This window comes from Boleophthalmus pectinirostris, unplaced genomic scaffold (assembly GCF_026225935.1).
Source record: "Boleophthalmus pectinirostris isolate CB_2022bp ecotype Guang Dong unplaced genomic scaffold, ASM2622593v1 HiC_scaffold_13, whole genome shotgun sequence".
Classification (NCBI taxonomy): Eukaryota; Metazoa; Chordata; class Actinopteri; order Gobiiformes; family Gobiidae; genus Boleophthalmus; species Boleophthalmus pectinirostris.
In genome coordinates, this window is record NW_026571036.1 from 14,683,509 (window position 1) to 14,705,634 (window position 22,126).

Below are 22,126 nucleotides of genomic sequence, written 5' to 3' on the forward strand. Positions count from 1 at the left end.
TGATTGCCCACCACAGTCAGCAGCTGCCAACCCTTAAAAGATAAATTTTAATTATTACAGGCAATATGTGACTGCACCTGAAGCTATCATATTGTCGTTCATGCATTTTTTTTTTTTTCACAATTACGTGGAACTCTTCAGAAAAACTCTAAAAGGAATCGAAAGCTCCTACACTCACTGTTTCCTCTTAGGCCTCATCATTATGACTCATGGTTTTGACGACCCACTTGCAAGTATTCTACATGGTCCTTTTGTTGTCTTTATTGGAGTAAGTTGTGTCTCATAAGCAGTAACAGATGCCTAAAGTATAAATGCTACAGAATGGGTCATGACCTGAAAAGACTGGGTCAAGTTGGTGCAATTAATCAGGTTAGAAATTGAGATCAAGATTCAGTTATTTCTAATCGTCAATGACATGCTTTTTATGGAGAGGTCTACGGCCAATCCTCAGTTAAAAGCATGTGGTTTGGTTTGGAGCTGAGGTCAGACTTTGGATGAAGAAATGTAACTATTTTCAGGGGGAAAAGGTCAGTCAAGTCTGTATTATTGAAGTTTAGAAATACAAAAGAAAGATTCTGATGGATCAATATGAGGAGAAAAAACTGCATACATCACTGCATAAATCAGACAGTGGCCTTGTTCACATGCAGACTAAAATCTGATTAGAATCTTATAACTTCAAAGATTTTGACATCAATCAGATTTTGAGTAACCACAGCCAATCCTGGATCTTTTGCTGTTTTTGAGAAGTACATCATTTGAGTTCCATGGTTCCTTCTCGCTTGCTCTGTTTTATTTTTAGTCCTGATCCATCAGGGTTGATAGCAGTGCCACCTGAGCCCCACTCTGCCTGGGACTTCTCTCCAGACGGGGCATCCAGCTTTTTGACGAGTCATGAGAGGCACTGTGGGAGGGGTCAGGGCTGCCCTGCTGCACTACACTCTTGTATAAGGTCATGTTTGGAGCATGTCGGAGGGACTATTTTAATACACTGGTGTCTGCTCTGATGGGGGGGAGGAGTGGAGTGGAGTGCGGCCACTGTCCCAGGACCACTGCCACTCCAAACAGCAGAGGTTTTAGAACAGAATCGGATAAAAAGAGGCAGGTTTGAGCTGTGTGCAGTGTGCATGGTGCGGCTGGTGGATGGGGTTTTTGACAGTAATCTGACTGGTTTGTTTTTCCTTGTATCCCGGGTGTTTCGGACACATGCATGTTGTGAGGCGAGTCCCCGCGGAGAGCCTGGGTTTGGCACGTCAGTCTGGTATTTAGAGTTGCACTGTTAAAGAGACTATGTGTGTGGGTGTCTACTAGTGTGCACATTATATCGAATCGAATGGAATCCAAATTTTACATGGAGCAATTATCAAATCCCAAAAACTGCAATTATTGAGATCGAATGTTCTCTGCAGATAATTATCCTGTCTTAAATAAAAATAGAATATAGAAAACTCTTTTGCTGCTCACAAATCTAATCGCAATACTTGTGATACTTTTTTCATCATGCAGTGCTAATGTCTGCACTGAAGATGGTTTCTTGCTCAAGATTGATCCCTGCACACATAATACATGAAATACAGTTTGAGCTGCTGTGTGGCCTAGGAATCTAAATTATGTTTGGTTTGTTGTTTTTCTACTTGGGTCACAAGTTGCTTTTTCATTATCATTCAAGATGAAGACCAAACAGGATTACACAAAGCAGTTTTGACAAGATAGCGGTTTCTCTGTCATTGTTGTGTTGTGCTGTCTTGTGCTTGACGCAGATGGTCAGACATATTAGTTACGATGTTTCTCTGTTTGGAGGACACTGAGTGGGTCAATCATTTTTATTGTCCATAAAAAGCAGCCTCCCGGTGTGGACATAAATCAGGGTGGCCTCAGCAGTGTCTCAGCACCTGTTTGTGTGCGTATATGTGTGTGTGTGATCAGAGGGTCAGACAGAGACACTCAATGAGGAACTCTTACTTAGGCTCCTCTATTTTCTTACCTGACTGAATAATCACAATTTTTGACTAATAGAATAATCTTGACATCCCTAGTCAGAGATATCCTCTGTCTTGTAAGATGTATGGACTTTTCAGCATGGTAATTTCTAATATTGCAGTTAAATCTACTGAAGAGCGTTGTAGTAATGATGGAAGTATTGCAAGTGTTGAGTTTCTGAGTCATGTACTACACACAGGCCTCAGTGTTGGTCATATACTGAGGAAAGACAGGTGCAGTCAAGTCATGCCAGTGCTTGAGTGTCAGTGCTCAGTCTGTGAAACCTGATATGTAGAAATTACTCCTGGATGTAAACATTGCATGGTGTGGTGTGATTGGTTGTTGTAGGACCACAGTGCAGACAGTAGCCAAATCAAAATGATTTCTCCAATTCCAGTGTCTTTCTGATCAGATGTGTTGGAATCCTTGGAGAAGGTTGTTTTCTGTGGAGCTACTGAAGCATGCTAATTCCCACAGTGAGCTTGGAGCAGACTTGAAAAGATGCCTTTGGTGAGCAGGGCTTTAGGAAGTGTTGTCTGGACCATGGGAAAGCAGCCTGGTGGAAACACTAGAGCGGACTTACCTTCTGACACAGAGCGGAAAGAGCCCTGAAAAGTGTTCTGCTGTAACTGGGCTCATTCATCTGTTTGTCTCTAAACTCGGCCTGGGATCCAGCCTCATCTCCATGGAAACCATTATGTGGGCATGAGGCGACTGAGCTTTTCTTAGAATATATTAGCAGTGCAGGCCCCTCTCCTCAGCATTGTCTTTGGTGCTTTCTCAAGACCCTGTGAGGGTCCAGATCCCCCTGAGGGTCCAGACCGCTCTGAGGATCTAGAGAATCTGATGTTTCTGAGGGGGGTCATGATGTGGTCAGTGACTGGTCTTTTATTGTGCTTCTGTTCCATTGAAAAAAACATGTCTTTAGTAGCAGAAGAAATGGACACCAGAGGACACCTGCACAGACACAGGCAGAACATGCAAACTCCTGAGAGAGGCCCCACCCTGTCTAGGAATTAAACCTAGTACCTTCTTGTCATGAGGCAGTAGTTCTAACCTCTGTGTCCCCAGAGGTTAGAACTACGTGTTGGAAAACAGGAAACATCCCCTAATTTCTTGGTTTGTTGCTCTGTCAAAATTCCACATGCTCATAATGACTTTTATTGGAAGAAGTGTCAGACCAACTTCTTTGTAAACAAAAAATAGGAAAACAATTGTCGTGTGACTCTATTCAAGGTACAACACATAATGCATTAACAAATTAGTGGTAGCACTGTTAAAACACTTAATTAATTATATTCTCACATGTTTAAAGCACTTCCCTTTGAAAACGGAACAGCGGAGGTGGCAGGGTGGTCCGCACACTCAGGACACTCATTCTGTTCCTTGCAGGATGTTTTTGTTGGGGACGAAAAGGGCGGTGTGCAAAAGCCTGCCCAAAAAACTGAATGAACCCCCCTGCCCTCCCCCTTCTCTTCCTTATACCCGCCAACACACCCCACACCTTCAGAGCCGTCTTCTCCGCTGGCAGCTCTCTCTGGAAATGTTGACACAGGAGCAGAGAGCAGCCCCAGAAAGCTTAGGAATCCCCCGAGAAGACTGACGGCGAACGGGGCAGGGAGGGGAGGGAGGGGGGTTGGTCAGAGGAAGAGGGGGGCGGGGGGGGGCTGAGGGGTGGAATGCACTCGTCACTTATTCACAGACTGAACTCGGTGAACCCAAAGTGAGTCAGCCACTTGCACCTCGCTCCCCCTGAACCTGCTCTGCAAGTTCATGGATTTAGCATGGTACTACCACATATAGATAACCTGCAGTTAAAGGTGCACTAGGGTCAAAAGTACAAAAATTCATAATATAAATCAATACTAAAATAATCAATACTAAAACTAGTATTGAAACTAAGTGCTTGAGTATCAGTTTTAATACTAAATAGGCATAAGTATGATACTAAAATGTCTAAGGAACATTGTTACTTTACTAGTTATCTCTGTGAGATATAATTGCTTTGCCTGGAATGTTTTACAATATGGCATTAACCCTCTCCAGGCAGGTGTTGCAGATTTGCAACAGCTAAATTCCAATTACCTACTTTCTCCACATCCATATTCTATGAGACTTTTTTACTCAGGAGCCTTTTTCCCATCCATGCTGATAAACATGGACGATGCAGACTGTGCAAGAACAGCTACACGCAAACGGCCTGCCAGAAGTGCAAAGTACTTTTGTGCTTTACAAAGGATAAAAATTGTTTCTTGGAGTACCACACGAAAAAGTGATATATGCTAAATTGTTTTGGTTGTTGTTCTGCCACTGTAAAGCACTGTTACACTGTGCTTTTTGTTTTCATTGTTATGAAAAGTGGTATACACATAAAATCTTCAGTGTTAACTTACCACACCAGGCCAATGTTGCAAATCTGCAACATCCAAGAACACATTGGATGTGAATGTCTCTCTCAAAAAAAAAAAAGTCAGGATTGTATATTACTATCCCATATGATCATTTTCCCCAAATATCAGATTTTTCCTGTTACTAAAAATGTATTTGAGCCTGAGAGGGTTAAATGGATCAGTCTTGCGTCAAAAACAATTACATGTGTTTTTATAGCTCATAAATTACTCATAATACTAATGAAACCTTGTAAACTGCTTTTTACTGCAAATGCACCTGTCAGACAATTGGACTACAACACTCCACTCAATATGCACTATAAAACTTACTTATTATTTTTAGGGCCGGGCACGTTAACGCGTTAACTTTGCGTTAACTAATTAAGTCATTAAGTTTTTATTATTTATTTATTTATTTTATTGCAAACGTCTGTTTCTCACTGGCTTTTATTTTGAAAAAGTCCACCGCGAGCGTTTCTTTAAGTTTGACGTCTTTTCTTTACACTTATTTCACTTTTTTCTGACCACGTGAGATGCAACGTGCCCGAGCCTCCACGAGCCGCGGACCCGGCCACGGGTTCGGCCGCAGGCTCCGACTCCGGCCGTGGAGCACCGGCTCTGAGCTAAGCTTATTTCTTTAGTTCAGTGCTAGAGTAACTGATTTACCCAGATACCATTGGAAGAAAAAATGTGATTGGTCCATTTCCATTCCATTATATTAACCCTTTGTTTCCTAAGAAATATGAGTCCAAGTTTATAACACTGATCTAGAAATTATTACTAGTGTAGTGTTCATTACTCACAGCATAAAAAATATTCAATAAATATATTAGTAGTACAAACGTCCATTCAATATTTTTTCTTGAGCCTTCCCTGAATACCTTGGAGGCTCTGAGGATTCCCCTGTGAAAGAAATGCTGTTTGCACAACAAATGTATGGCTCTTTCATTTACATTTCCAATAAAAGAGCGCTATACTCTACTTTTTAATTCATTAATTGGTTTTACGTATAACATGCAATTACATTTTTTTTATTTTTGCCCAGCCCTAATTATTTTATTAAAGTGCACATTAATACAAATTTGTAATTGCACTATAAATATGCAATTAAAACATCTGCAATTAAATAAATGCAGGATAAGTTTAATGCAGACAAAAAAGTAACACCGTGGGAACAAGCAAGTGGCAGACTCCCCATGAGAAATGTTACGAAGTTCACCTTTAAGAAAGCAGCAGTACATTGTTTTTGTAAGGCCCAAAGTAGTGGGACTGTCCATGCTGCAGTCCAGTTGTGAGCAGTTGTGTTGAATTTGGCCCGCCTGCCGTAGTTGTGGGAGGGGTTAGGTCAGTTGTGCTGTGCTTAAGTAGCCCCTGTCCCAACATTCCCTCGGTGTTTGGGAGGAGAGAGAGCGTCTTTGTTTGGACTCTTTGCTCATTCCACACCGAGCAGAAAGTAGGTCAGAGGCGAGGGCCGAGCCATGAGGCAGCACTTTACACAAACACTGCTCCTGTGTACAGCGCCATCTGCAGACAAAACCGTGCACTCCAGCTGGAAAGGAGGATGTGGTTTATGGCTGACTTCAAGATATCTCACACTTCTGGCTCGTGTGTTTAATAGGACTGCTGGGGTTATCGTAATTGAATGAGTTTATTGACTACACTTAGCGATTTATAATAACTAGATTAGACTAGACATTCTGCAGAAAATATTGACTTATTCTAGGGTCGTCATGAATAGAAAATTACATGTTGAGTTGCATCTTTCTAATCACAATATGTTTACTTGTCAGAATGTACTCTCTAGTAGCTTGTAAGTGCAATATAAATGAGAAATGCATTGCTTATAAGTGCAATCATAACTGAACTACAATTACTATGCCATAACATGCCAGTGTCTACAAATGAGTAACCCTTGTGAATACCAATACGCATGTTTTTCAAAGGTTAACATACACAAACTATGTACCTCCCACCTGAGTTTCCACTGCTGAGTGCTGCTGGGGCGGGTAAGTGTGACCCCGTCTTCCCCTCCTTCCTAGAAACCACAGCTCTGAGATGACTTGCTGCAGAGTGAATGCTGACACACGCAGATAGGAGCCGGACGGACCAGTTCTGAGGTTAATCTTCATCTGAGTGAAGAATGAGTTGTATGAAGTTGTTGGTTATTGTTATCAATTGTTTAGTAAAAGCATGATTAAGAGCAAGCATTTGAGTATCCTTTGAAGCTGGTATTAGTATTAGTTTGATAAGTGCGTATTGCTTAGCACAAAATCCAGTTGTAATTGACAGAATTTGTTGAATGGATGCAATTAGCAAATTGTAAAGGCTGCAGTTTTGACAGTAATTGGGTCAACAAACGATAAAATATTCTATTTTATTCAGCATCAAGACTGCTAATGCTGTGCTTCAAATCTCCACAAACATGTTCTGAAATGTGATTCTCATATAATTTTTTTTTTTTGGCAATTCTTCTGGAAACTTAAAATGTGAATCTTATTATCAAAACATAAATCACAATCACAATGCTTGTCAGGAAAATCACAGTTAAATATTTTTCCCAAATCGTCATTATTTTCAGTATTAAAGGGCCTTTTCAGTATAATGCTTTTTTCTGATCTCTGTTAGAATGTTGTTTCCTCATCACAAACATATCTGGAGTTTTTTTTTGTTTCATTCACACATGTTTAACACACAAAACACACAGAGCATTTTGAGTTTTGGAGATGTAGACAGACTAATAATGAAGAGTTACAGAAACACATTCCAGGTATTTTTTTGAAGAGGTAACAACATTATGACATGAGCTAAAACTCAATTTTGTGTAATATAGGACCTTTAATATTCGATACTTGCTGGTTTACACTTTGTACTGACTTCACTGTTTTCTCAGCACACATTACCAAGACATTTTATTTTTAGCTCCCAGCATCACACCACCAATTACCTGCTGTACCTTGCCTCATGTGAAACCTTAGAGTTGAACAGAGAAGCACCCTGCTGGCCCCCTCAACTGTGATGTCAGAGGCTGAAAGGAAACACGAAGCAGTGTCAAAGGCTGGGCAGGGGGCCAGAGAGGGGCTGCAACAGGGCCACTGCGAGGACGCCGTGTCCTGGCACACTGGCTCAGCTCCACAACAGCCAGCATTCACACATTACACAATATAGAGCTCCGGAGTGTGTTGTCACTCAACACACAATCATCACTTAGACTAATGATAAGCCACTGGAGATTATAAGATGTTAAATTCTAACCTTAGTTCATTCAAAAGTATTGTGACATCATGGAGTGACAGATATATTTACCCACAGTGACCAAGCAGTTTATTGTGCATGTTGATTTTTGCGCATGTTATTTTTTGTTTGTTTGTTTGTTTGTTTTTTGCATCTCTATAGACATTTTGCACTGCTTCTTCAAACTAGGGATGCACTGATCCAACACTGGTATCGGATATTGGCGCTGATACTGAAAAAAATTTATGCAATAAGACTAAATAATGTTTGAATAGGTATTTATACAAAGTTGCTCTGTGGTGAGTTGAAGGATAAATAACAGCAACATAACACATTGGAATATTTTTTGTCTCTTTATTTGTGCTTTAATGCCATATTCAATCTGCACCGGTATCAGATATAGGCGGATACTAAAAAAACTATAATATTGGAATCAGTATCAGAACTAAAAAACGGGATGGAGCATGCCTACTTCAAACATGGCGCATTGATAACAGTGCAACAATGATAAGAATTTTTCATTACCCTGAACCCCATGGAGAGATCAGATTTGAAAATGCCATTCTCCAAGGAGGTAATAAAATCATCTAGTCTGGTAATGATTGACCTGCTGAATGTGGAATTGGTTTATGTAATGACAGCTTCAGAGCCATGTGGTGTTTCCTTATCAGAGGCTCTGAGCTCAGATTGGCAGTGATCCACACAAGAGAGGAATGAACGTGTCAAGCAATATGTGATGTATTCAGCTTTCCAAAAACTTGGAGGTACTTCTCTGTCTGAAGCTGTTAATCTGAGCTTTTCTTTAACTCAATCTATCCATGAAGAACTGACTTATTTATAACTGCAACAGGTGGACTGATTAGTGCAGTTAAACAAATCCCTATCAAATAGCATTACAGTCACAAGCTAACAACAGCCAACAGTTGTTGTTTTTTCTCAGGCACACTCCTGCTTGTATTGATCCCTGACCCCAAAAATGTGTTGTTTAAACTGAATTGTATTATTTGCTCTGGAGTTTTCACCTCAAAACCTATCAGGCAGAGTGGTGTGAAACTTACTTTCACATTACCTGGGCTTGTCCAGAACCAAAACATTTGCATATTTTTGCTATTTCTTTCTTGTGTAACACAATGCACTTAATCTAATAATATTGCTGAGTATTGTCCACAACAGGATGACACTGAATTTGCATATAACTCTTGTTGCTTATCCTTGTTGTGTTGTCAGATGCAGGTGGAATCCAGGCTTAAAAGAACTGTATGTAAGATTTAGGTTTTAAGACAATTATCCAATCAGAAAGCAAAATGGGTCTCACATGAGTCTGTTGTTTGGGTTGCCAGTTTTAGTGCTGAAATCCAGTTGGTTTTAACTTAGAAGGACTCTCTCTGATCTGAAACGTCACTACCTTAACATCAGCACATGTAGCCATCAATGATCAGTGCTAGTGCAATCTCTTGTGATTTCGGGACTTGAACATAATAGGGAATAAGAGTAAGCAGATTTATCAGTGATATAAAGACAGTTTGGAGATTCTCTTTTCCTAAAGGCCTTCAGGCATTCTATATCTAGACAAAACAGTGAAAACTGATAATTTCTTACTTTGCCTGTAACATATATATTCATTTAAACTGTTTAACTGTATCAGATGAGTGTTGCAGCACATTGCAGCCTCCAATCCCCTCTCCCCCTGCTCAGCTCAGATGTACAGTAATGTATAGTTTAAAGCCAGTGAGTTTCTGCTGAATGGAAACAATGAGTGCCGGTGGGTGCAGCCTACATTTCACTTTTTTAATAAAAGGCTGATGCCATTTTTCCACTCACTGTGAGGCTGCTGCTGTGGCGCGTTTCTGTGCTCTGTGGCTATAAAATGTGTGTCTGTAATCATTGTTTAACTGTGAAATCCGTTAAGACCAGGCCACAGACTGCTTATGCTGATGCACACTTGAGATTACATCAGATGAATCAATGCAGGGCAGATCCAAGTGTGAGCTGTGAGTTCATGTGTTTATTATCATCATCAGACAGAACTCTATACACATATCTTTAACACACTGCTCTTTAGGTCATTTAGTAGGACACAATACTTATAAGCCACATTATAGTTTGCGTGTGCAAAGTACTGAACTATTGTGATGTGGTTAGTATTTATATTGTGAGCATTTTCTGGTATATTTGCATAATTATTTTGTGAGAGTTACAATTTTGTTTCCTGTTCAGAGAATAAACTTATATATTTATATTATATATTTATATATTGATTTTCACATGTATTGTGATATTATATCGTGATCTATGTATTGTGTCATAACAAATTGTGACGTAGCTTGTTATTCCCAGCTCTAGGGTTGTCGAAGAGTTCATACTGAGATATTAAACAATATTGAAATTTGAATCAAAGCTAAATCCATTAGATTCACAGTATATTTGATACAGAATTAATGTTGTGGCAGGAAATGACTTTTGATGTGAACTTTCTTCTTCCCTCTCAGAATCACTCATACATATTCAGCATTCTGCTTCACTGACCTGACTTGAAAGTAGAGCTGAAGCTATCATCCTCAAATTCACTATAGATAGAATAATAGAATCTTCAATAGCAATAAAATCTTGAATATTATGACCAAATGCCTAATGCACATACTCATACAGTAAGTCAACACATGTTTTTTGAGTCTATGAGGTGCAGTGTGTGTGTGGCCCTACTCTGCTCTGTGCCTGTGTGTGGGGCCATGGTTGTTACTGCTCCCCATCCAGACAAAGAGGGGAGGGGGGTCAAACGCTGTGTCCCGCGGCAACCCCACTGCTGTTTACTGAGAATGCTCTGGCTAGTTCTCACTGTGCAAACACTCTACTATAGCGCACCAGGCCAAGCTGTGAACAAGAGGTTTTTGCTTGTAAAACTGGATACATTGCACATTACAGAAGGGATGTTTCAAACTGCTGTTTATTTTTGGACTAGGTGGACTATATAACTTTTCTGGTGGAGAGTCTGCCAAATGCTTGTCTCTATTTTTGCACTTTGAATGTTTGAATGGTTCCACAGTATGGCATTAAACTTATTTGGCTCCGTAGAGGCAAGTAAGTGACACTGCTGGTTACAGGAGACTCACAGCAAGAATATGTTTGTCAAGGTGTTTTTATACATACAAGCATGTGACTGGCATCCCACTAAAAATGTTACATAGTGCATTTTTAACATTTGAATTTACGCCTTTCAGTGATTCCTGTGTATTTGTTTTGGTATTTTAGTTGCTTTGTATTTATGCACTTACATGTGTGTCATGAAAACAATTGTGCCAGGGAATCAGCTGGAAAGTCCCTCTGGCTGGAAGGTCCCCAAACTGGAAAGTCCCCCTGAATTGTACCTTTTATGAAAGTTTGTTAATCTATATACATAACAAAAAATATATAACAAATAATAATATATAATAATAACAAGTAACAAAAAAAAGTCATTTTATTAATATATATTACAATATATCATTTGTTCACACATATAAACAAAACATGCAAAAAACCTGGTCTCAAACACACAAAAATAGAGTAAATACAGTGTGTCAAATTACTCCTCTGGAATAGTTCACCAGTGAGAAAGACACGACGAAGACCTTCCTAAAAGTGATTCTGAATGATTTTTGAACAAATTCTGTAGCCACAAGTTTCTTGTGTTGTGCTGCTTAAATATTATGTTCATAGGAGCAGGTAAGGAAATAATCAACAGTTAGAGATGCTGTAGGACATGCATGGGGAACAAGAAAAAAATTATTTAAAATATGATTCCACAGTAGAGTCCTGCGAGCAAATGAGGATTGTATTGATATTACATACTGAAAAAATGTGTGTCGCTTTGGGAAGATCGGTAAAATAGCATGAACAAGGCCCAGCAAATGGTCTTGCTACATGCACATTTCATTTTATTATGATCTAGAATGCTGATTTTCTAACTCAATACATCACATACTAAAGGCCAGCGAGAACGTCCCCCCTCTCGCGGGCACAGCAGTTACCCGTGTGCCGCCCAAGAGAAGGGGGCACCCAGAGGGAGGAGGGGGACGTTCCCACCTAGAGAATGGGACGCTCGAGCTGGGACTTTAAGCCAAGGGGACACTCAAGCCAGTATTCGTATACTTATAGGGTGCCATCTGAATAAGTTTATGTTGCAGTCTGGATATGAGGCTGCCCGCACACATGTATTGAACCAGCCACAGTCAATGCCTTTACATTAGCACCTATACAGTATTGAGCTGCAGGGAACTGGGCCAGCGCACTCAGAGGGACGAACAAATGACCAGCTAGTCTATATAATCATAAATCTCTTCTCCATAGCTCTTGATTTGGGAAATGTAAATGTCTGCAATAATGAGAGATTAGCCCTAAACTCTGGGCTCACTGGACATGTTTATTTTGGTCATGTGGTGCGTCTGGCCATCTTAAATCCATTCAAGGATTAGAGGGGCTAAATATACACCACCACAAGCAATCCGTAGCAAAAACAAGCTAGCTTTTCTGAATGCTCCTCTGTACCTCCTCACTGGTCTTCTTCTACCTCCTCTGCATTTCAGCTCCCTGCTGTATCTTCCCCTTAGGGATGCAAATATGCTGGATTGGGTATTGGTTTATTAATTCTTATAATATAGCCCAGTTATAGGCAGCAGTTGGACCAAAATGTCTCTTAATATTGAACTTTTGTTTGCTGTCATATTATCTGAAAGGGAAAACAGTTAAATACATTTGAATTTGTTGTGTTTTAAGAAAAGAAGTGCAATTTTCAGTCTGGTATCGATCAATATTGTGTATTAGCATGCTAAAAAGCCAAGCCAAGTATTGATTGATCAGTATTTGAATTGAAACATCTAGATCAGTACCTCTCCTCTGAATCTACTCTCTGTATTCAGTGCCCTTTTAAATCCAACATTTAGAGGGCTTTTTGCAATTAAAAAATATATATATATATATTTAGTTTAGATGTAGACAAACTGTATTGATCCACAAAAGAAAATAACAATAAATAAATAACAAAGAGCAAAAATATAACTGGTAATAATAAATTCTAAATAAGTAGCAAACCGTAAAAATAAATAAGGCATAATTATACAAATCCATATGTACAAGTAAAAATAAATTATAGACATGACAAAGGGTTATTTATTACAAGGGTGAGTTATTGTACAGTTGTATGGAGTATGGTGTGAATCAAGTTCTGTATCTCTCACTGCTTGCGCGGAGCTGCAGGAGCCTGTTGGAAAATTAACTTCTCTGTCCTTAGTTTAAAAAATGTTGATCACAATGGTAACGGTCTTAATTTTTCATCTTTCTGAAACCCGTGAATGCATTTCTTCACCTGCTTTCAAGCCTGCGCTGTAACCTCTGCCATATCTCTGCTGTACCTCTGATCAGAACTCTTATATAAGCGTATAGAGAAGAGGTCCATCAGTGACAGCTGCCATGCCCTCCTTTGGCAGCAGCCCTCTGAACAGCTGAAGGAGCAGAGATGGCATTACTTGTGACTTTTCTAAGAACTGAGTCCAGTCATTCCAGACAGAAATACAGCAGCAGCAGCTTCAGGAGCACAGGCCTTACTTAATACCATAACAAGACCATAACCTCATCATGATTTCACACAGTCACAAAAAAGAAAGACTAATGGCTGTTCAGATAAAAAGATTAAAATGTGTGACAGGTTTTTATCATCCTCAAATTTTTTATTTGGTATATAATATGTTGTAAATATAAAGTGTAGTTTTAGACAGATTTAGAAGCAGTTTGTGAAGAAAAGTTGAATAATATGTTGAAAATTACAGGAAGGTTCTATCCAAAAATTAGTAAAAAATTACACTCTAGAAACATATTTTTGTTACTTTAAACATAATTTCATCAAAATAAAGCTGTTTTGTGATATTTTTATTAGGCCAATATTAATTTCTGTGTACATTTAAGAAGTTTTGGCATAGTGTACAATATAATATCCAACCGAAAAGTTAAATTTGAAATCTGAAAAAATTGCCAAACCGGGGGAAATGTATACAGTCTTTTTTAAAATCTTAAATATAATAATCTTTTGTGTGTTTTAATAAAATGAGTAATCCAGCCTGTCCTAGGCACTTTATTGAATAGAAATGAAAATCTGTTGTACATCTGGATTAATATTGAACACAATCTTTACAAGTCCATAAAATAAAGAATACATTGTTTTGGGGGGTTTTTTGGGCAGGGGGCTTTTCGGGGTAACACAAAGATGCTTCACAATAATGTAACACAAGGCCAGGACGGAGAAACCAAGTAGTGGGGAAGCAGTTATGTGCGGGGGTCTCTGGGGAAAATGTGAGTTTTGAGCTGTTTTTGAAGGTGTTTAGTGAGTCTGAGTTTCTGATCTGAACAGGGGGAGAGAGTTCCAAAGGGTGGGGTGTCGAAGACTCGATCTTTATGATAACTGAAACCTAATCTGAGTAAAAGTTGACTAGATTTGAGTGATTTTGTAATTCCATTTCATGTGCAGTTGCATTTTTTCCATTAAAATATTTTCTAATCGATCTCATACTTTAGTTTCATCATCAAAGACGTACCCGAATTTGTGTTTTGTTTCATTCACACATCTTTAACACACAAACCATGCATATTTAAGATGTGTTCTTCTCTCAGATTGAAAACACTCTGTTCCACCCTGTGTTTTTAAACTCCATACACCTTCACTAGAATCATTTAATGCCAGCCCAACCAGAATATACGATTTCTACTGAACAAAAGGTAAAGCTTTGGAGATGTAGACAGCCTAATAATGCAACGTTACTCAAACGTGTGAATGAAACAAATCATAACTTGTAGGTTTTTGATGAGTTAACAACACGTGTCTTAAAGATCACAATTTTGCGTAACATAATACGTGCCATGTGCCATTGTTTCTTCTCATAGGCGCATCACAATACTGAAATCAAGATAAATACTGCTTAATTGAATCACTAATTATTTATTGGCAAATGTGAATAAACAACCCAAAAGCACACCAAAACTCTTGAAAACATCTTAATAATCCCAATAGAATAATTTGTCAACTAATAAAAATTTTGGTCAACTGAGAAACTGCCTAAATGACTAGAGATTTGCAGCCCTACAGTGGGGCATGCAGCACTGATGTGCAGTGTGTTGTGTCTGGGTCTAAGTGTTGAGTTGATTATTGGATCGGTCATTTACAGCCTTGAGGGGAAATCAATGACACGTGGGCTTAGTCTGCAGAGTCTTGGTGAGGCAGCTTTGGCCCTCTGCTGCTGCTGCTGCTCTGGTTTATCACCTCATAGAAATATATTGTTGTGGATCATTATGTGTGTGTGTGTGTGTGTGTGTGTGCAGTTTGCCCTGTGTGTATTAGACCCCTGAAAGATAGTGAAGGAGCTCTACGGAGGACAACTGCGAAGGGTACAATGTGGTCAGTGAGTGAAGGTGGATGTCTTACCAAATCAGACCATGGCTAAGTGCTTTGCCTGTGGAAAATGTGTGAACACTGTGGAAAACATAAAAAAAAATGTGTCTGTACTGTGAGCGGGCTTGCATCTCCACAAACCTGACTCATGCTCATCTCTGTAGGAATATTGCTCCTTTGGCACACAGAATGGCATAAAACCTATTTGTCCATAATATGGGGCATTCTCCATGAGGATAGATGTCTATTTCCATGCAGGTTATACTCCATCTCCAGAAAGTTACGCAGTGTTGCTTTAACTGTACTGAATATGCTTACATTGCTATTGTGGAGGCTTTAGTCCAGTGAGACCCAGTGTCCATCATGAACTATTGAAATCTCCCCCACAAACAAAATATATTTATGTATTTGAATGCACAGAGATCAACCATGATGAAATACTTTAAATCGGTCTGTAATATTTCCGTAGTGTTGTGGGCGGTCTGAATCAGCACGGCTTTCTTTTCTCAGGTTCACTCATCAAAACAGCTGCCTCCACAAACCACTAACCACACTGTGTCTGTGCCAGCACCCTGAACCATCACTGCAACAGGGCACCCCATTGACCCCCACACAGACCTACACCCCCATACAGACCCCCACTATTGTTTATAGTGATTAAAAGGATAGTGCATAAAAAAGCTACTTATCCATGATATTTTCTTCTAGATTCTTCTTCTATTGTTGTTTTTACTTTCACTAACAAAGTACAACACTATTAAAATTATTATTAAAATGATCATTTCACAGACTGTCAGCAGCTTTAATAATTATCATGATACAGTCGTTAATAGCATTTATTTTGACCATCATGGCACCAAATATCAATATCGTCCCTTGCCTACGCAGTTCTAGGGATTGCTTAACCAGTCAATCGACTTTCACCATTTTTTGGGATAAAAATGCCAGAGGATAAGTAATATAAAATAAAATATAATCATGTATTTCTGAAGCAAAATCTTAAGTCTGTATTGCAATCTTTCAACAAGTGACAGAATCTCTAAAAAGGTATCTAGGACCCATCTTCTCTGTCCTGGAGCACTCATTAATCACAGTGTATTTTACGCTCTTACTCCCTTTGAATCCGTGTGCTCGTACCATACACTGTTTGTTTGTGGACACAGCTGCAGTCAGTGGTTGTTATTTAAAGCCAGTCAGAGCACAGTAGTACCCCTCCCCTGCTGCTCTGTGTAAAAGTGGACCCTCACATCATTTCCGAAATTAGCCTGAGTGTTGTGAAGGGACCAGTCACCTCGTATGGCCATCCTGAGCTGAGGCTAATGCAGCAACTGTGGAGCTAGTATGTTGATGATTTTGACATGTAGAAGGTTAAGGTTAATTTTGTCACCTCCAGACATTTGCACCATCAGCTGTTTTTTATTGTTGCTTAGAAAAGAAACATTAGAATGACTCTGCTCTCTTACAGTGCATACACCTTGGGCATGTTAAAACAAGAGTTTTCCAGTGCAGACATCTGACCGTACATCTGACCAGAGCTGCCCAGTGCCACAGGAGCTTGCACGTTGTGGTGTGTACTTGACGTGCACACTCCCACACACATCCATGCTCTGCACTTTAAGAAGGCAGCTCGTGGGCGATGCCTGTGTCACTTCTTTCCTGTGGGGAGACTTTCCACTCAGTTGTTTCCATGAGAGTGAGTGCTGAACCTTTTGGCACAATTCATGTGCATTTGTACTTGACTGTTTGATATCAGTGCGTCTGCCTACGCCTCTTCCTTTGCACAACTTCCTTCATTCTGCAAAGGGCCAGTGAAATCAGCCAGGAGAGCAGCTCTAGCATCCTGGTTATAAGATCCTCACGCTCACCCAGGTCTCCTGATGACTTCACTAGTTCAGACGTGTCTGTCCCTGTCCACTTTGGTTTTCATATGTGACCTCTACAATATAATAGTTTCAGTAAAGACTCGTGCGTGTGTCTTAATGTGTGAGTACTGTTCTGAGCGTTGGCTTTGATTTTGTGTTTCAGAATGCGTCACTAAAGATATTAACAGGAAGTGATATTGTGCATGACATTGTTAAATGCCATTTGGTTCAAAAATCTGCCCACAGCTACACTCCCACCTTCATCCCATCTGACCTTCAGTAATGTACGTGATGTTTGGTCATGCACAGTGATATTAATATAGAATGAAACTTGTTAAATTATCTGAATTTCTAATGCCATGGATTTGCTTTTGAAGCTTGTATGATAATCATTTAGTTTTCCAAGTTAATGAAGATTTACTTAGATATTTGGCATTTTCTATGATGTTGCACATTTGTAGCAATGTAACAACCTTATCTTGAGACAGTTGCTTTTACACATAAGTTGAAGACTTTCAAGATTTCCAGGTTGTTGTCTGTTGTTTGCCCTGGTCATATTTGTGTTTTTGAAAGTCCCAGTCAGATGCAGGGAGAGTGGAGGGGGGCTGCACAGTTCAGACACTTGAGTAGAGGGCTATAGATAACCCGTCTCTATCACATGTTGTTACCATATAAGACAGCACTGTGAGTCACTGCTCACTGGCCTACTATGTGGGAAGTCATGATTCATGCAAGCCACGCTGCAGGCCCCAAAATACTCCTGCATGCCATCTCACACACACACACAGTCACTCAGTCACTGGCTCTGCGCAGTCATCGCACTGAGAGTCCGCATCAGCAGCCCGCCACACTCACCATGAGTTTGAGGTAAATGGCATTGTTTTACTGTCTTCTGTTCTGTCTGTAGCACCTGTGTCCTCTGCAGCATTGACTCAATCTATGCTGATTAGAGGTTGTTTTTTAACTGTTATGTGCCCTAATATTGTCTTATAGTGGGTTTTTTTTTTTTTTTTATTCTTAATTGTTTTATTTATGTGCACTCATTCCATTACAGTCCCATAAGCAAAAGGTATAGAAATAATTCATTATAAATGTAACATTGGCAACATTTAAGTTCTAAAACCTTCTGCTTGATCACAGTTAAACTGCATTCGTACAACCAAGTGAAGCTTGGATGGAGACGTGCAGTGTTAGTTTACCTCTGTGCTGTTATTTACAGGTGACACAGAATCCCACAGTCCTGGTTTGATCCTGGTCTAGTCCTGGTTTAATCCTGTTCCAGCCCTGGTCTAATCCTGGTATAGTCCTGATATAATCTTGGTCTGGTCCTGCATGGACTGATGGGAAGACTGCTAGAATGACATATAGATTCCCAATTATTTTGATTGTATTATTATTTCTATAGTGATACATGTGTTGTAAAGCTGTGATCCAGTAGATGTGTGAGCATAAGAACTACCGGAGACAACATATCTTAGAATACATATATTAGTGAATGTACAGTTTATTGTGCACCGTTCCTGTCATTTTCATTTTCATATTTGTAGGTTACTTAAGGTGACTGAAATTAATTTTTCTGTCATATTGTATCTTGTGTGACGTATATCATTACAAATGGACTGATCCTGGCATAGAAAATTGTTGCAGTGCATCTATCTCCCATTTTCCTTCATGGACACAGTCGCAGGGGGTCACAGGGTCACAGAAGAAGCCCCCAATAGTGCCCCAGGCTGCAGCTGAAAAAGCCCGATTTCCTCCATGACACTTGAAGTTACACTGCACTTGGTGCAATAAGAGCGCGTCACCTTCCTTCCTCTTGCTAAAAGTGATTTCTCTTCTGCAAAAACAAGAGCTTAGTTCTGCTGACTGAATCAGTCTTGATTGTTCAGATTTCAACACATTTCACATATGTTCAGATTAGACACATCATGTTGTGTCTAATTTCAGCACATTTTACATATATTCAGATTGGACAAAAGATTTTGTAGTTGCCAGAACATTAGAAAGGTCTCATTGAGCATTAGTGGTTTAAACCTAACCTTCATCCTTTTTTATTTGGCAACTCATGATGACTTAACATAAAGCCACAAATAGGGCTGCATAATAAAACACAATCAAATCAAAATTGTAGTCTAATTTGGTACAATTTATAGATTTTTTTAAATAGAAACATTTAGTTGTACCTGTAATGTATACCTCACCTGTAGAAACATGTTCATGGGATTCTTGTATTTGTTTAGCAGTTTATATGTTCAGAAATGTTAACACATGTTAAGGTTAAAGTTAAGCTAAGGTACACTTCATTGTCCCCATATGGAAATATGCCCTCTACATTTGACCCAGGTTTGCTGTTGGGGCAACCTATCAACCAAATCAAACCCAGGACCTTCTTGCTGTAAGGCCTGAGTACCAGCCATTCAGCCTCTGTGCCTTTATGTTATTGCTGCTGGAGTTGTTTACATTGTTCCCTGTGAGCAGAATCCTACTTTTTACTGTATCAGAATACGTTATGGAATAAGTTACGATTCGATTTTTTTTTTCCTGAACCGTACAGCCATAACCACAAGCAGCTCTTTAGTGGAGTGTTCTTGTGGTCAGAGGAAAATGCCCGGCTCAGGGTGCTCATTATTTTGGTGGCATCCTCAGAGGCTGACTGCAGCGAAGCACATTCCAGCAGAAATAGCATGTTTGGACCTCAGCACCACATCTGGAATCACCATTCTGTGAGGGCAGGTCATGACAGCTGAGGAGGGAGTTGGGCACACACACTGTAGAGGCCCTTCTTTGTGATCAACATAGTGTTATACCAAAATGAGTCATGATTTATGAAATCGTTTCCCATTAATGGAGATATTAAAATGATGCTTTCACAATTTTCACTTCTGCTTATGTGGTCTAGGCTTGTGTTTTAGACATTTGTGCATCATTTATATAGAATGGAGTTCAAATGGACTTATTCCATTGGATACCTCTTCTAGCTGACATCTTAAAACTTTCACTTTTGTTTGACTGGGTTGCCACAGTGTAGTAGTCGTACCACAGTGCTTTGGCTGTGATGCTTTGAGGCTCTTCCAGCCAAATACTGGAGGCTGGAGGTGGGACATATTTTCCCATGTGTGGTTTGCCCCAGTGGCATTGACAATACTTAAATGTTATTGTGTAGTGATTTTCATATTGTTTGAGAATAAAAATAACAGGTGGCTGTTCTGCTATTGTGTCTGTGCTGTGAGCCCTTTGCTGTGGTGACTCACAGCTGATCTCATCTCTTTTTGTTTCTCAGCTCTGTTTCTCTCTATGCTCTCCCTCTTTCCTTCCCTTTCTCTCTCTCTCTCTCTCTCTCTCTCTCTCTCTCTCTCTCTCTCTCTCTCTCTCTCTCTCTCTCTCTCTCTCTCTCTCTCTCTCTCTCTCTCTCTCTCTCTCTCTCTCTCTCTCTCTCTCTCTCTCTCTCTCTCTCTCTCTCTCTCTCTCTCTCTCTCTCTCTCTCTCTCTCTCTCTCTCTCTCTCTCTCTCCCTCTCTCTCTCTCCCTCTCTCTCTCTCTCTCTCTCTCCCCCTCTCTGTTGTGGCTGACCTCAGTTCAGAGGAATGCTCTCTCAGCTGTGTCCTGACCCTGGGTTTGTGTCTATTTCAGGGCGTGAGCGGAATGTCCGTGGATGAGTCTGAAGCCCCCATGTATGTGTATGAGTCCACAGTTCATTGTACCAATATCCTCCTGTGCCTCAACGACCAGCGGAAGCAGGACATCCTGTGTGATGTGACCATCCTGGTGGAGGGCAGGGAGTTCCGCGGGCACCGGGCTGTGCTGGCGGCCTCTAGCGAGTACTTCCTCCAGGCCTTGGTGGGACAGCCCCCCAATGGGCTGGTGGTCAACCTGCCCCAGGAGGTACGTGCACAAACACCTGACAGGTGTTTTTGTTTCCACTTCTATTTGTAGTTGTTGGGATCATATGACTGTGGCAAAACACTGTTTAAATTTGCGTTCGTCAAGTCTAAGGTATACACAGTGTGTGAAGGAGCCAATTAGCACCTGTCATTCTCAGCCTCTCAGTCTGCAGCATAGAGTACAGTGTGAACCCCTTCCCACAGCTCCTCCCTCAGCCTCGCCCACACCTGCCCTGTCAGCTAGAGGCTGGACACAAGTCAACCCTGAGAAGAGAAATTGAGTTCACAGAGATGGCAGATGCCTGTTATGTAACATTACAAACAAATAGTGTGGCATGTCTAAGACCGGGTCATATAGTCTAGTCATCACTCATTTCCCAGTTCACATCATCACACATATAAAACATTCATAAGCTTGAGCCTCATGGCTTGAATATTTTGTTATTGATACAGTAATGATGATGATGATGATAACAAACACATGTTTTTAAGTACTTTATGAGTTTCCTCTGTATCAGATCCAAAAGGGGTCTTCAGACTACACTTCCTGCTGTGTGAGCTGGTGTTGCTGTCATCTCAGCTGTAATTGAGAGTAATTCATATTATTTTTGAAGCATGGTGTATCTGTAAGGTCACTTCCCTCCACTCTTTCCCTGTATGACCTGAGGTTCTATTACCACTCTAAAGCTTATCCACCTGCTGTACCTGTGTACAGTAATACTTATAAGCAGAGAAGGCTCTAGTGTGTTAGATGACCTGGAACAACATTCTGACTCAGCAGACCTCAACCCACCTCATGTCCCTGACACACTATATCTCTCCACCAATGACCAGAAGAAATTTAAAAACAAACCAGTCACATCCTAGGTTGTTGCCATCTTTTTGCCTGGGTACAGGTACTTGAGTGCTCACTGCTATGAGGTGGGTTCATGTCCTCTCACTGTCTGCTCCTCTCTGAAGGATTAGTCTGTGTACTGTCTGCTAATCTACCGCAAAGAGCTTTACTGCCCACTGCTGTTTCACAAGTCAACCAGGGGACAAATGGATACAACGCCAGCATAAAGATGGGGCTTGAAATGGATCTGAATGAAATGAAAATTCCTTTACAGATATGCAACGTGCATTTACAGCTTTGATGAGAAGTGCATGACCATCTTATTCTAGCCATTCCAGAATGAGTTTAGCTTTTGGCTATGCTGCCCTTGAATCATCCCAGTGTCAGTAATCACATGAGCAGTATGGCACTATTATACACTATTCACTTTCAGCTCATTTACTGTGGATAAACAGTAGACCATAAGAGCACTTACAAATTATTGTTATGTTTTTGTGTTTTTTTTGTTTTTTGTTTTTCAAATGAAATAATGAA

At 40.2% G+C, this 22,126-nt stretch overlaps 1 protein-coding gene across 3 annotated transcripts in view; it reads left to right on the top strand.

The window, feature by feature from the left end:
* Positions 1–22,126, top strand: part of bach2b (BTB and CNC homology 1, basic leucine zipper transcription factor 2b) — a 43,347-nt gene that overhangs the window by 14,586 nt on the left and 6,635 nt on the right. For 2 of the 3 annotated variants that reach the window (XM_055149334.1, XM_055149333.1), the window contains one exon: positions 20,507–20,758. In XM_055149334.1, the coding sequence (XP_055005309.1) occupies positions 20,519–20,758 (240 nt within the window). In that variant the 5' untranslated portion in view covers positions 20,507–20,518. Of the gene's footprint in view, positions 1–17,499; positions 17,745–20,506; positions 20,759–22,126 lie in introns of those variants that run through there. The other variant, XM_020922075.2, reaches the window with a different exon arrangement.